General features: G+C 43.2%; 1 protein-coding gene across 1 annotated transcript; it reads left to right on the top strand.

The window, feature by feature from the left end:
• Window positions 1-3,309: 3,309 nt before the first annotated feature.
• LOC125374825 (keratin-associated protein 16-1-like) lies at window positions 3,310-4,623 on the top strand. The gene has a single exon (XM_048386488.1). It carries the CDS (start codon window positions 3,310-3,312, stop codon window positions 4,621-4,623), a length of 1,314 nt encoding a protein of 437 aa, XP_048242445.1.
• The last annotated feature ends 10,948 nt before the right edge of the window (window positions 4,624-15,571 follow it).

The following is a 15,571-nucleotide window of genomic DNA, read 5'->3' as shown; positions in this document are numbered from 1 at the left end:
ATTCCAGCTGTTTGACGGTGGTCTGTAAATAATCGAGTCCTCACGAGTCGATTGAACAGATGAATTGCCGACACACGTAAGACATATCCATAGTCTAATGTCCACATTGACCACAACTGTAATGTACACGCTGTGGGCACATCAATACACGTTGGACACGTGCAAATCCGGGGTAGGATAGGTCTTCAGCAACCCATGCTGGCCGTAAAAGGCTATTGTGCTTGTCGTGACGGGATCGGGTGGTCGGGTTCGCTGCATCTTGATGCATGTCATCGTAAACCAATTTCGTGGATCGATGCTCATGACGTCAATCACTGGATTGTCTGGTCCAAACACGTTTATTTACAGACCGCCGCCATATAGCTTCAACTTCAATACACGTTGTGAGCGCTTCAATACCCCGTGAAGACACTCCGTATTGATGTTACCTGTGTTTTTTGCAAAGGCACGCTCTAAGTATTTACGCCTGAAATATAGTGACACAATTGCTGTAAATAATCGGGGAACCACAACACGATCCTCAGCAACGTTAATGAAGTTCAGCGACGTAAATGAAGGTCAGCGACGTTAATGAAGTAAGATCAGTGTTTGAAATTGCCAAAACGAGCGTGTTTGCGAAAGCCGTGCACCGGAACAAATATTTTCTTCCGTGGTGAGGCGGGCAGCAGCAAAATAATGGTCTAACGTAGATTCTATACCGCAAAGCGGACCAATCAGAATGCAGGATTCTACAATAAGGTGGTTTCTACACTAGTGACTCGAGACTTAATATTTGTATATCAGATTCAGATTCATAGTTATTCGGGTGTTTTTTTTGCATTGATATAGAATATGCCTGTTAGTCACACAATGCACTCCTTTTGAAAACACACAGTGAATTGCAATAAAATAGTATGTTGCTTCAGTAAAAATAGCATGTGAGCAGTAACTTGGATCCCCTCAGCAAGGTCGTGCCAGATTCACGCTTCACGAAGGTGAGCTCCATTTCCTGCTTGCCACATGTGACATTCAGTACCTGCCGACGCCCTGCTGTGAAACACGTCATTGTGGATCCTGACACATGTTGTTATGTGTGTCTAGTCGACCCTAGAAGCCTGACACGCTGTCCGATTGCTGTTGGCAGCGTGCCAACTCACGATATCAGTACCCGGATGTAGGTCAGGGCTATAACGCCTTGTTTACCATCATCCCGTGATGTTGGCGCCTAGCAAGGTGGCAGAACATATGGCTCGATGTCCTTTTTAGTTACAACATTCGAAGTGTCATGTTGTCACATACATCCTCAACATATACCAATACATTAACAAAACTGTTAAAAGTATTGTATTTTAGGAGACCTCCAAATCAGCCATTGACAGTATATTGGTCACACAATACATGTCGTTTCTTTCCAGTACCCGGGGACATGTGAACATTCATTCTTTTTAAATTGTTGACGAAACAAATTTTTAATCAAGTTTTTGAATTGCAAAAATGCTAGACTTCACACTCAAAATAGGGAGGATTTGATGAATTGCAGGGAGTAAAAAAGAGACGGCTGATTGTTCAAGTGTTGGAGAAACTGACGAAAGGGATTGTTGCTCTTGGAATGAGTGAATGATTTATTCTGTGACCTGCTAAAGGTCTTGTCCCTACTTGCCCGGGAAGTCAGGTTAAGCCTTGATCGAAACGTATTTGGCTACAAGAAGTTAGCCGACTTCACAACCGATGTCCGAATAAGCTGGCAGGCTGGCAGCGTCGGGAGACAGCAGACGACATGTCGCTGTCATCGATATCATCTGCAACCGTCGCTGGTATCAATCGCAGCTGCACGGATAAACGTACACGACTAAACTTCACAGAGAGGCGGGCGAGGCTGTGGTATGACGACATGACGCTTAAATTGGTGTAAATAAACGGCGATCTATATTCATGATATCAGTGGTATTGTGTAAGACACGTGTGCGTCATCAGTGTTGCGCAAGACACCAATGTTGTGCAAGACGCGCGATGTAACCATTGTTGTGCAAGACGCTCATGTTTGTTTGTTTGTTTGTTTCTTAACGCAACACTCAGCAATGTTCCATCTCTATGACGGCGGTCTGTAAATAGACAATCCAATCATTGACATCATCAGCATCGTTCTACGCAATTGGTATACGATGACATTCACAAGTCAGTGAGCCTGACCACCGTTAGTCGCCTCTTGCGACAAGCATAGTCGCCTTATATGGCAAGCATGGGTTGCTGAAGACCAATTCTCACCCGGATCTTCACGGGTCGCAAGACGCTCAATGTCTCCAGTGTTGTGCAAGACGCTCAATGTCACCAGTGTTGTGCAGGACGCTCAATGTCTCCAGTGTTGTGCAAGACGCTCAATGTCACCAGTGTTGTGCAGGACGCTCAATGTCTCCAGTGTTGTGAAACACGCTCAATGTCTCCAGTGTTGTGAAACACGCTCAATGTCTCCAGTGTTGTGAAACACGCTCAATGTCTCCAGTGTTGTGAAACACGCTCAATGTCTCTAGTGTTGTGCAAGACGCTCAATGTCTCCAGTGTTGTGCAAGACGCCCAATGTCTCCAATGTTGTGCAACACGCTCAATGTCGCCAGTGTTGTGCAACACGCTCAATGTCTCAAGTGTTGTGCAACACGCTCAATGTCGCCAGTGTTGTGCAAGACGCTCAATGTCTCCAGTGTTGTGCAAGACGCTCAATGTCTCCAGTGTTGTGCAAGACGCTCAATGTCTCCAGTGTTGTGCAAGACGCTCAATGTCTCCAGTGTTGTGCAAGACACTCAATGTCTCCAGTGTTGTGCAGGACGCTCAATGTCTCCAGTGTTGTGCAAGACGCTCAATGTCTCCAGTGTTGTGAAACACGCTCAATGTCTCCAGTGTTGTGAAACACGCTCAATGTCTCCAGTGTTGTGAAACACGCTCAATGTCTCTAGTGTTGTGCAACACGCTCAATGTCTCCAGTGTTGTGCAAGACGCTCAATGTCTCCAGTGTTGTGCAACACGCTCAATGTCTCCAGTGTTGTGCAAGACGCTCAATGTCTCCAGTGTTGTGAAACACGCTCAATGTCTCCAGTGTTGTGCAAGACGCTCAATGTCTCCAGTGTTGTGCAAGACGCTCAATGTCTCCAGTGTTGTGCAAGACGCCCAATGTCTCCAATGTTGTGCAACACGCTCAATGTCTCCAGTGTTGTGCAAGACGCTCAATGTCACCAGTGTTGTGCAGGACGCTCAATGTCTCCAGTGTTGTGAAACACGCTCAATGTCTCCAGTGTTGTGCAACACGCTCAATGTCTCCAGTGGTGTGCAAGACGTTCAATGTCTCCAGTGGTGTGCAAGACGCTCAATGTCTCCAGTGTTGTGCAAGACACTCAATGTCTCAAGTGTTGTGCAAGACGCTCAATGTCCCCAGTGTTGTGCAAGACGCTCAATGTCTCCAGTGTTGTGCAAGACGCTCAATGTCTCAAGTGTTGTGCAAGACGCTCAATGTCTCCAGTGTTGTGCAAGACGCTCAATGTCTCAAGTGTTGTCGAGACGCTCAATGTCTCAAGTGTTGTGCAAGACGATCAATGTCACCAGTGTTTTGCAAGACGCTCAATGTCTCCAGTGTTGTGCAAGACACTCAATGTCTCCAGTGTTGTGCAAGACGCTCAATGTCCCCAGTGTTGTGCAAGACGCTCAATGTCTCCAGTGTTGTGCAAGACGCTCAATGTCTCCAGTGTTGTGCAAGACGCTCAATGTCTCCAGTGTTGTGCAAGACGCTCAATGTCTCAAGTGTTGTCGAAACGCTCAATGTCTCAAGTGTTGTGCAAGACGATCAATGTCACCAGTGTTTTGCAAGACGCTGAATGTCCCCAGTGTTGTGCAACACGCTCAATGTCTCCAGTGTTGTGCAACACGCTCAATGTCTCCAGTGTTGTGAAACACGCTCAATGTCACCAGTGTTGTGCAAGACGCTCAATGTCTCCAGTATTGTGCAAGACACTCAATGTCTCCAGTGTTGTGCAAGACGCTCAATGTCTCCAGTGTTGTGCAACACGCTCAATGTCTCCAGTGTTGTGCAAGACACTCAATGTCTCCAGTGTTGTGCAAGACGCTCAATGTCTCAAGTGTTGTGCAAGACGCTCAATGTCTCCAGTGTTGTGCAAGACGCTCAATGTCTCAAGTGTTGTGCAAGACGCTCAATGTCTCAAGTGTTGTGCAAGACGCTCAATGTCACCAGTGTTTTGCAAGACGCTCAATGTCCCCAGTGTTGTGCAACACGCTCAATGTCTCCAGTGTTGTGCAAGACGCTCAATGTCTCCAGTGTTGTGCAACACGCTCAATGTCGCCAGTGTTGTGCAACACGCTCAATGTCTCCAGTGTTGTGCAACACGCTCAATGTCACCAGTGTTGTGCAAGACGCCCAATGTCTCCAGTGTTGTGAAAGACGCTCAATGTCTCCAGTGTTGTGAAACACGCTCAATGTCTCCAGTGTTGTGCAACACGCTCAATGTCACCAGTGTTGTGCAAGACGCTCAATGTCTCCAGTGTTGTGCAACACGCTCAATGTCACAAGTGTTGTGCAACACGCTCAATGTCTCCAGTGTTATGCAAGACACTCAATGTCTCCAGTGTTGTGCAAAACGCTAAATATCGCCAGTTTTGTGCAAGACACTCAATGTCTCAAGTGTTGTGCAAGACACTCAATGTCTCCAGTGTTGTGCAAGACACTCAATGTCTCCAGTGTTGTGCAAGACTCTCAATGTCTCCAGTGTTGTGCAAGACACTCAATGTCCCCAGTGTTGTGCAAGACGCTCAATGTCACAAGTGTTGTGCAAGACGATCAATGTCATCAGTGTTGTGCAAGACGTGCATTGACATCAGTGGTGTGCCAGGCATACGACGTCACCGATGTTATATGTTTGTTGTCCAATTAACTAAACTGTGTGTAGAGAGAAATTTAATTTTAGAATAACAGTAAACATTGCAAAACAAGTCATGCATTAATGTAATACAAATGTCATTTCAAAGCAGTCAAAACCCTACATCATGTATTCAAACCTAATAATGTAAACAACCCGTAAAGAATATGTCATCTTATCCTAATTGCGTAGATCGATGCTCATGATGTCAGTCACTGGATTGTTGATTATTTACAGACCGCCGACATATATCTTCCCGAGGCAAGGGAGTTAACTGACTACACAAGTCCAGTTTCCACCCTTGTCGAACTACGTTGGAATTTCTGGGTTCGATCGTAGCGCCACCAGTGGATATTACGAGCTATGACCCTTCTATGCCCCTCCTACTGACCTATCAGATTCCACCTCTCGCATCACTTGCATTTGCTTCGAAGAACATGGCGGCGCCCAGTCAAGACGATCTGATCGATTATCGAGATCTGTGTTGTAATAAAAACGGGTCTTACCTCGCGACGTGCATCAAATCATTTGAGCACCATGATTAATAACATGAAAACATTTGGAAAATATCTGTCGACGCCCAGCTGACGGTACACATGCTTTGCCAATCCTGCAGTCGACCGAAATCTGCACATTGAAATCCATTTTGGTTACGAACCGGATGTTTGTGACGCGATTTTGATTGGACTATGCATAGACTCGTTAGTCCAATCAAAGTGTAACTCCGGAATTCCAGCCTAGTTCGGCAAGGGTGGAAACTGAACTTTTATAGTCAGTTAACTCACTTCCCTTGGAAGATGCCGATATATAGCTGTAATATTGTGGAACGCGGCGTTAAACAAACAAACAAATAATAATGTAAACAACAAATGTAAACAAAGGATTAACCACGTGATGTTAAGAGCTGATGTGGAAATCGAATCTAGACAAAGGATATAACCAGTTAAAAACTGATGTGAACCAAGGATGTAACCATCCGTTGTTCAAAACTGATGTGAACCAAGGATGTAACCATCCGTTGTTAAAAACTGATGTGAACCATTGATGTAACCACCCGTTGTTAAAAACTGATTTGAACCATTGATGTAACCATCCGTTGTGAAAAACTGACTGACTGACAACACAAATAAGAACAGGAATTGGTAAACATCTGATCTGAGGAGCATAGTTAAACAGATGATATAAACATTTGACGTCAACTGATGTAAAAGGCTGAAGTAAATATTTAACGTAAACAACTAATCTTAACACCTGTTTTATGTAAATAAAAGCTGTCAACAGCTGGGGCAAACTGCTGATGTAAAATAGCCGACAGTGCGTTTCGATCAGTACCTGGAGTGACCGCCGTGTGCTGTTATCACTGCTCTACATCTCCTTGGCACAGACTGAATAAGTCTACGGATTGTGTCCTGTGGGCTTCTCCTCCATTCTTCCTGCAACGCGTGTGTCTGTGGCGTATGTTGATGTTGACCTTCACGTCTATCGAGACCCGTGAAGATCCGAGGTAAAATAGTCATTCAGCTACCGTAAAAGGTGACTATGTTTGTCGTAAGAGGCGACTAACGGGATCGGGTGGTCAGGCTCGCTGACTTGGTTGATGCATGTCATCGATCCCAATTGCGGAGATCGATGCTCATGATGTCAATCAATGGATTGTCTGGTCCAGACCCGATTATTTACAGACCGCCGTCATTGCAGAGTGCGGCGTTAAACAACAAACAAACAAACAAACGTCTATCGAGTTCATCATACAGATGATTTATCGGGTTCAGATCCGGAGATCTGGAAGGGCATAGCATGACATTGAGGTTTGAATTACAACAATGAGACGAGCTTTGAGTGGTGTAGCGTTGTCATGTTTTAACCCCTAAAAAGGGAAGAAAGTGACGTTGAAGAATTTGGTCGATGTACCGATTTGCTGTCAGATTCCCCTGAACCACCACCAAGCCAAATCTCCATGTGTGGGATATAGCTCCCCGCACCATAACACTTCCGCCACCGAATCTGTCGACCTGTCGATCTGTCGAACGCAAAACGTTAATTTCGACGTCGGTAGACACGTTGTCTTTGCATCTCGGCATTGGAGAAGAAATCATGATTTATCACTGATCCATGAACCAGACTCGATGCCTTCTCAGAGTCCATGTCTGTACTGTGTTGCCCTTTCGTACGAGGGGCGTTCAATAAGTTTTGCAACTTCAATACAAGACCAAGGCGCAGAATATCTTTTGCACTTTTTTTCAACATAATCTGCATTCACCTCAATACACTTATTCCATTTGTCCTTCAAGCTTTTAATATCACTTTTTTTTTATAGAAATCCGCAGATTGGCCCTCTAACCACGCCTCTGTTGCAGCCTTTATGTCCTCGTCATCCTGGAAGCGTCTTCCACGTGGGGCAGATTTCATTTGCCGGAACAGGAAATAGTCTCTGGAGGCTAAGTCTGGACTGTAGGGTGGGTGATTTAACTGTACAGCCCGGATCCTATTTGCCCCTCGTATGCGATGCAAAGGTCTCAATACAGGCATTAAAACGAGAGTTGGGGAATCAGCCACCTACACAAGACCTGGGTGAATAAATAGTCAGTTTATTAGACAGCCACAGGGTCTTATATATAATCAGTCAACAATAGAAATGTTTACAATCAATTATTACAGTCAATTATTAGATCATGTTGACAATCAGTTGTAGAAGCACATATTTTTGAAGAACATTAGATGAACATGATATAGAGGTGAGGTGAAATTGGGTTTAACGTCGCGTCCAAGATTATTGCACTTATATAACGACGTGCATGCACGTGTGTGTGTGTGGCTGCTTGTACTAGTCCGGACTGATGCCGATTTATAGTGCTAGCCCACTGAGATACCATGTCGCAGTTTAACATGAATACCCCACTCAGACACAGTATACTGACTCCGAGCCAACCAGTCCTTGTTTTAGCCCCTTAATGCCGAGCGCCAGACAGAGTAACAACAAGTACCATCTTTTAACGTCTTTTGGTATGACGCGGCCGGGGATCGAACCCCGGACCTTCCGCTCTCCGGGCGGACGCTCTACCACAAGACCACAAGATATAGAATCATTACAAAAGATACATACTACATTAGTCAGGATACATATATTTCAAGGTACACAACGTAATACAACAGTTTACATATGATTGAATATAGTATAACCGACACTCTAACTAATACCTATAGAGTTGGCATTCACACAAGATACATTCAGTTCAGCCACAATACATATTCCAAACGGTAAACAACGTACTACAGTTAACAGAATTGGCAAATTGTGTGCACAGAAGTAGTACATGGGAATATCTAAGATATACACTCAAGTATGACACTTACAGCTACCAATTAAACTTGCCAAGGTATTGCCAAGGGTAAAAGCATATAGTCAAGAATTAACAGAGTACAAGATAGTAAGGTTTCTTACCTGAGTGAACAAACAGTCAGTTTATTAGACAGCCACAGAATGGTTTGTGAGTGTCTGTCGTCCGTATTTATAACCTATTCTAGCTACTACAGATAATCTCATTGACTTAAGTGGCGCTATCTAGACAGAATTATATAATTTAGTTTGACCGAGGCATTGATGATAAAGGTGTTAATGGGTGAAGTTTAGTAAGAATGATAATTTACCAGTTGCTGGTATGCAACGAATGTATACGTGGTACGGGTGATTTGACAAGGGTGGATGATAAGCAGCTGTAGATACAGATGAAGATATTAACGTCTTACATTTGTTTGGCTAACTATATCTGGCCAGCACCATGAGAGATGCTGGTTCTGTCGATGTGCGTTATCGGCTTGACTCGTAGCAGTTTTAAGATAATGTCGTTTGTTGTAATATTCCCTTATTTCACAATTTCGAATTTTTTAAATGTGTCATTTAACGTGATAAAATATTTGTCAAATTTTGTGCATTTTCTCCATTTTGATACGGGGACAAATACCGGTCTCCTGGATTTAATTCCCAGCTCTCGCAGACGACTCCTGATTGTCGGGTACCTACTCAAACCAGGCATATGCCTGGAGTCTCGGTGGCAGTAGCATGTAGCATGTTCGACGACGTAGGTGAAAGACCCGTATGTAGCGATCTTGTTGGGGAGGGTAACTCTTGGTCCGCCGCTTCTCGGACGATCTGGGTTTGAATTGAAGACGTCCTATGGCGATGTTGCGATTGCAGCATTCAGCCTCCGCATTTTCCCACTTCCAAGAAATCGACAAATGTATGACAAAATGTTGACTGACGTTTGATCTTTAATAGTCATTGTCACTGCACATGATTGTCACAACTTGCACGCGCATTCTGCTTTTGATTTCCTTTCCGTAAGATTTTCGTGCAGTCTTACAAAAAATGCTGTATAAAAGCAACAAAAGTTAAAAACGTTTGCCTTTGTGCACGACACCAGTTAACGATCATGTGACTGACATCGTTCAATAAAAAATATTGCATTTGTATTGAATGTTTCATGAATAAACAAAATCAACATTTTTATTATCTTCTATGCATTTATTTCTTTGAAGAGCGTACTTCCGGCCATGTATGGAAATTCTGCCTATGGCGGTTACCTTCACGACTCAATCAGAACACACCATCCCAGTGTCAGATTACACTCTGAGCTGGGTGACAAGTCGCCGATACGCTAATACATATACGTGTATCGGTATCTGTCAACATTCTTGAATATATGTGGATATCTGTGAATATATGTGAGTATCTGTCGAAACACATACTGAAGATGTTACAGCCGTGAAAGGTGATAGCCATGGTTCGTTGTGCAAATCGCTGCCATTCAAATATAATATATGTTAGTGTATGTGAATATCACATGGCGAGTTTCCAAATTTCAAGAGGAACTTGCCAGAAGTACTGTAAAACGTCAATGCCAGAGAATAACCAGGCTAGATTATCCGCCGAAACATTCCATTGGGCTAAAAATTGTACATTTCAAATGTTCCGTTTTATTTCTGGAGGGTGATGTCTGGACAGACGTTTGTAATATTTAGATACAGATATAGATATGGCACAGGGGACATAAAGCGATCTTAGCGCAAAGCATCTTCCCGATGCAAGAGAGTTAACTGACTTTAAAAGTCCAGTTTCCACCTTTGTCGAACTAGGCTGGAATTACTGGACTCGATCGTAGCGCCACCAGTGGCTATTACCAGTTATGTCCCTTCTAAGCCTCTCCTATGGACCAATCAGATTCCACCGCTCGTATGACTTACGTTTGCTTCTCACAAAATGGTGGCGCCCAGTCAGGACGATCTGATCGATAATCAAGATCTATATTGTGATAAAACGGGTCTTACATCGCGAAATGCATCAAATCACGTGAGCACCTTGATTAAAAACATGAAAAGATTTGGAAAATATCTGCTGACATCAAGTTGGCGGTGCAGATGATTCGGAAATCCTGCAATCGTTCGAAATCTGCACGACAGTTTACGAACCGGATTTCGATTTCGGTGCGCGATTTTGATTGGACTATGCATAGACTCGTTAGTCCAGCCAAAATGTAACTCCATAATTCCTGCCTAGTTCGGCAAGGGTGGAAACTGGGCTTTTATTGTCAGTTAACTCTCTTGCCTCGGGAAGATGAGCGCAAAGGCGATCGTAACACCCATACCTTAACATAGACCTACGACAGTGGTAGCGCTAGGGCTGTTTAGTACAACGCCATCAGGTCAACTAATACTAGAAACTAAGCTATATCCAATGAGATAGAAATGTGTTGTTATTTGTCGAATTTTTGTCAAGAGACCAAATGGTTGAAAAATATATCAACTTCGAGAGCATAGTTACGTCCCGTGTCCGTTAAGAGACGACCAAGCACTTGAAATGAAACAGACAACAACATGCATGCAATTCGACATTTTCACAGTGCATGATGGTGGTTGTCCAGCGCTTGATCGTTTTGGAAATATCTTCGTATTGTTCATTGATGGCCTGTTGATATCTGTCTCATAGTTTGTTTACAGACCGCCGTCGCATAGCAGGAATGCTGGTGTTGGTTGGTTGGTTTGTTGTTTAACGCCGCACTCAGCAATATTACAGCTTTATGACGGCGGTCTGTAAATAATCGAGTCCGGAACAGACAATCCAGTGATTGACATCATGAGCATCGATCCACGCAATTAGGATTTATATTTTATATTTATATTATTATTTTATTTAAACTAACGTGCAGCTTGTTTACAACCGATACGTCCGTTCATCCTTCATAGAAAAACCTTTGGTTTTTGACAGTTTGTTTGTCTGTTTCTCTATTTGTTTGTCTGTATCTCTGTTTGTTTCTGTATTTGTTTGTCTGTATGTTTCTCTAATTGTTTCCCTGAATGTTTCTCTGTTTGATTCTCAATTTGTTTGTTTCTCTATTTGTCTCTTTGTTTCTCTACTTGTTTGTCTGTTTGTATTATTTGTTTCTCTTTTTGTTTGTCTGTATGTTTTTCTGTTTGTTTGTCTGTTTGTTTCTCTGTTTGTTGTATTTGTTTCTCTATTTGTTTGTCCGTATGTTTCTCTATTTGTTTCTCTATATGTTTGTCTGTTTGTTTCTCTACTTGTTTGTCTGTATATTTCTCTATTTGTTTCTCTATATGTTTCTCTGTGTATTTTTTTTATTTGTTTGTCTGTTTGTTTCTCTATTTCTTTCTCTATTTGTTTGTCTGTATGGTTCTCTGTTTCTGTCTTTGTTTGTCGGTATGTCTCTCTGTTTCTCTTTTTGTTTGTCGGTATGTTTCTCTGTTTGTTTCTCTATTTGTTTGTCTGTATGTTCCTCTATTTGTTTCTTAGTCATTGTAGGCTTCTCTCTTTACTGTGCCAAGGTGTGATATAATTATTGACACATCGGAATCGCCTTTACACGCCTTACCCAGCAGAGCTAGCAATCTTCGCTATTATATTTTGCATCTGTCAAAGATTTCTTTGTAAATAACTGCTGCCGGCTAACAACGGTTCCATATTTGCAAATGGCGTATGTAATGACGTCATATATTACGTCATAGTGATGAGGGAGTTACATGTTTTAAAGTGCTTGCTCCTTTTAAAGAATTGATTAAGTTCAGCTGCCAGGGCCGTATTGATACGCGATGCTGCAGTGTTGAGCCAAACTCTCCAATTACAAATGAGGACGACACAATCCTACATAAAATACCACCACACGAGACAGGTTTTGGGCAGCACATTGCCGTTGGCGTGCAAATTTTCTAATAATCCCCCCAAGATACAATATCCGATTGTTATTGTGGATGACACTGAAAAGCCAGTCTTTTCATCTGGTGGATAGTTACATTATCAACTGCCTGAAAGTATTCCTCTCGTTTCAGCTGCTCATTATTACACCGTGTGGTGTATCTCACATCTTGAATGTATGCATAATCCTGGTAGTACATCGTTTTCAGCACAGACCACCCATACATGACAATCGTGTGTAGAGCTCCATTGCCACAGATGGTGAACGAAACGCCTCTTGTAATGATATCATCAATTCTATTACCTTTTGTCATTCCATATCGGCCTATGCATGTCATGATGTCATCTATTCTTTCACCTCTGTCATGCATATCGGCCTATGCATGCCATGATGTCATCAATTCTATCACTGTTACGCATATCGCACTATAAAATCACCAAAAGCCGCCTCTGCTATGTATCAGTAATGCAAGCTGTCACAATATCAGCCTTTATTTTCAAAAGCACAGTTGCCAGAACAGATGTGCGTGATATCCCCCTGATGAACACAACACAGAACATGTACACGGCCTTGAGATGCAGAACACTGAGGCGCAGAACACGTGATATCGCCCTCTGTATACAACACAGAACATGTATACGGCATTGAGATGCAGAACATTGAGGCGCAGAACACGTGATATCGCCCTTTGTATACAACACAGAACATGTATACGACATTGAGATGCAGAACATTGAGGCACAGAACACGTGATATCGCCCTCTATATATAACACAGAACATGTATACAACATTGAGATGCAGAACATTGAGGCGCAGAACACGTGATATCGCCCTCTGTATACAACACAGAAGATGTACTCGTCCTTGAGATGCAGAACATTGAGGCGCAGAACACGTGATATCGCCCTCTGTATACAACACAGAACATGTATACGGCCTTGAGATGCAGAACATTGAGGCGCAGAACACGTGATATCGACCTCTGTATACAACACAGTACATGTATACGGCCTTGAGATGCAGAACATTGAGGCGCAGAACAAGTGATATCGACCTCTCTGTAAAACACAGAACATGTACACGGCCTTGAGATGCAGAACATTGAGGCGCAGAACACGTGATATCACCCTCTGTATACAACACAGAACATGTACTCGGCTTTGAGATGCAGAACATTGAGGCACAGAACACGTGATATCGCCCTCTGTATACAACACAGAACATGAACACGACATTGAGATGCAGAACACCGAGGCGTAGAACACGTGATGTCGCCCTCTGTATACAACACAGAACATGAACACGACCTTGAGATGCAGAACACCGAGGCGCAGAACACGTGATATCGCCCTCTGTATACAACACAGAACATGAACACGACATTGAGATGCAGAACATTGAGGCGCAGAACACATGATATTCACGATCTTCGAAGAAATAGCATGGTCAATTTACGGTAACCTCAATAGTTGTGAAATGTAGACACCAAAGACTGGAGCTGCTTGAATTGTTCCATGTGAAGGGAAAGTTACCACTTGAAAATTTATGTTATATCCCTCATACAGTCTTTGAGATAGTTGGTTCTTGTGTCACTCGGAATATGTATGCATATATCTATACACGGAACAGATGAGGCTGTTTCGCTGCTCTCATTTAGGTCTAGCTCATTGAATAAATCAGCTGCAGGGAATTGTCATCGATATACATGAAACTTTTTTTTGCTTTTTACCCCACCATTATTGACAATATAGAGAGAAACCACGATTGACACAGCCCCTTACATACCAACGTGGGTACATGAAACTAATGCTCAAGGCCACATTTCGCCAAGCCAGATATTTCGATTCATATGCAGAAAGAAACAGATCAGTTGGGAGAGCAACACAATTGGTGCACATCGGCATTGAGATGCAGAACATTGAGGCGCAGAACACGTGATATCACCCTCTGTGTACAACACAGAACATGTATACGGCCTTGAGATGCAGAACATTGAGGCGCATTGAGGATGACTTGTTATAACATGTGATAGGTCTTCAGCAACCCATGGTTGCCGTAAAGGGCGACTACGCTTGTAGTAAGAGGCGACTAACGGGATCAGGTGGTCAGGCTCGCTGACTTGGTTGATGAATGCCATCATATACCAATTGCGTGGATCGATGCTCATATCAATCACTGGATTGTCTGGTCCAGGCTCGATTATTTACAGAGCGCCGTCATATAGCTGGAATATTGCTGGTTGCAGCGTTAAACAAACAAACAAACCTTTCTGTGTTTAAAACATGATGTCGGTTTAGCACAACGTGACGAATACAAAGTGTAATGCAGTACAAGTTTTCACATATGATCTGCAGATAAAAGCCACAAAATCTTTTCCATAATCATATCGGCGTACGATTCCGACTATACCATAAGCAGGTGTTCATGAATCACCGTCAAAAAGTGATGATACAGCTGTTCGGGAAAAAGTCCATATCCTGTCCCACTGTTGGCACCCGTCACAAACACATGCACGCCGCCGAAATAAACCAAGCGTAATGCAAGATATCAACCTTGCAATGCAGAAAAAGATATCACCCTTGAAAAGCAGAACAGGATATTGACTCGTTGTACATAAACATAGTATTCTCATGGGGGCTATCCCTGTAAGAGACTTTCACTAGGTCAAGGACGCCTTGCTTGTCCCCCTCCATCTCCCCCGATCTGTCATTGTTTGCTTGCTGCTTTCCCGCCCCTGTCAAACATCTCACGGCTATAGCACAGATTAGGCGATCTATTGAAATAGCTGTGGTGACCCTTACGTCAATCTCCACTGCCCTTCCTTGCGGAAGAGGAGCTATCGATGTTTATAGAGGATGGGGCTTTCGTCCAGGGTTCACGATAGCTTCGTTTGGGAGATCATTTGCCCTGAACATATTCATAGTTATAATTAAGCCTGCAGTGACGTTAATAATGTAATTAGAATTTTAATATTCAAATAATGGAACGTTTGGGGAATATGTTTTGTAAAAATTTGGAAACAGTCCAAGAAACGGCAAATTTAAAGATGGTGAGTGGGTTGGAGTGGGGTTGTTTTACGACACTTTAAGCAGTATTCCAGCAATACTATGGCGGATGCGTGCATTGTACCCATGAGGGGAATCGAACCCGGGACTTCGGCGTGACCAGCGTATGCTTTAACCACAAGGCTACCCCACCGCCACAATAAACAGCTTCATGTTTCAGTGACGACCTTACTTTCCATCAAATTCTGCACATTCCACTTCCGTAAAGATCCGGGGTAGAATAGGTCTTCAGCAACCCGTGCTTGCATAAAAGGCGACTAACGGGATCGGGTGGTTAGACTCAGTGACTTGGTTGATGCATGTCATCGTATCCCAATTGCGTGGATCGATGGTCATGATGTCAATCACTAAATTGTCTGGTCCAGACTCGATTATTTACAGCCCGCCGTCATATAGCTGGAATA

This window comes from Haliotis rufescens, unplaced genomic scaffold, assembly GCF_023055435.1.
Source record: "Haliotis rufescens isolate VD_foot unplaced genomic scaffold, xgHalRufe1.0.p SCAF_6, whole genome shotgun sequence".
Lineage (NCBI taxonomy): Eukaryota > Metazoa > Mollusca > Gastropoda > Lepetellida > Haliotidae > Haliotis > Haliotis rufescens.
This window is presented reverse-complemented; position numbering and strand designations above follow the sequence as displayed.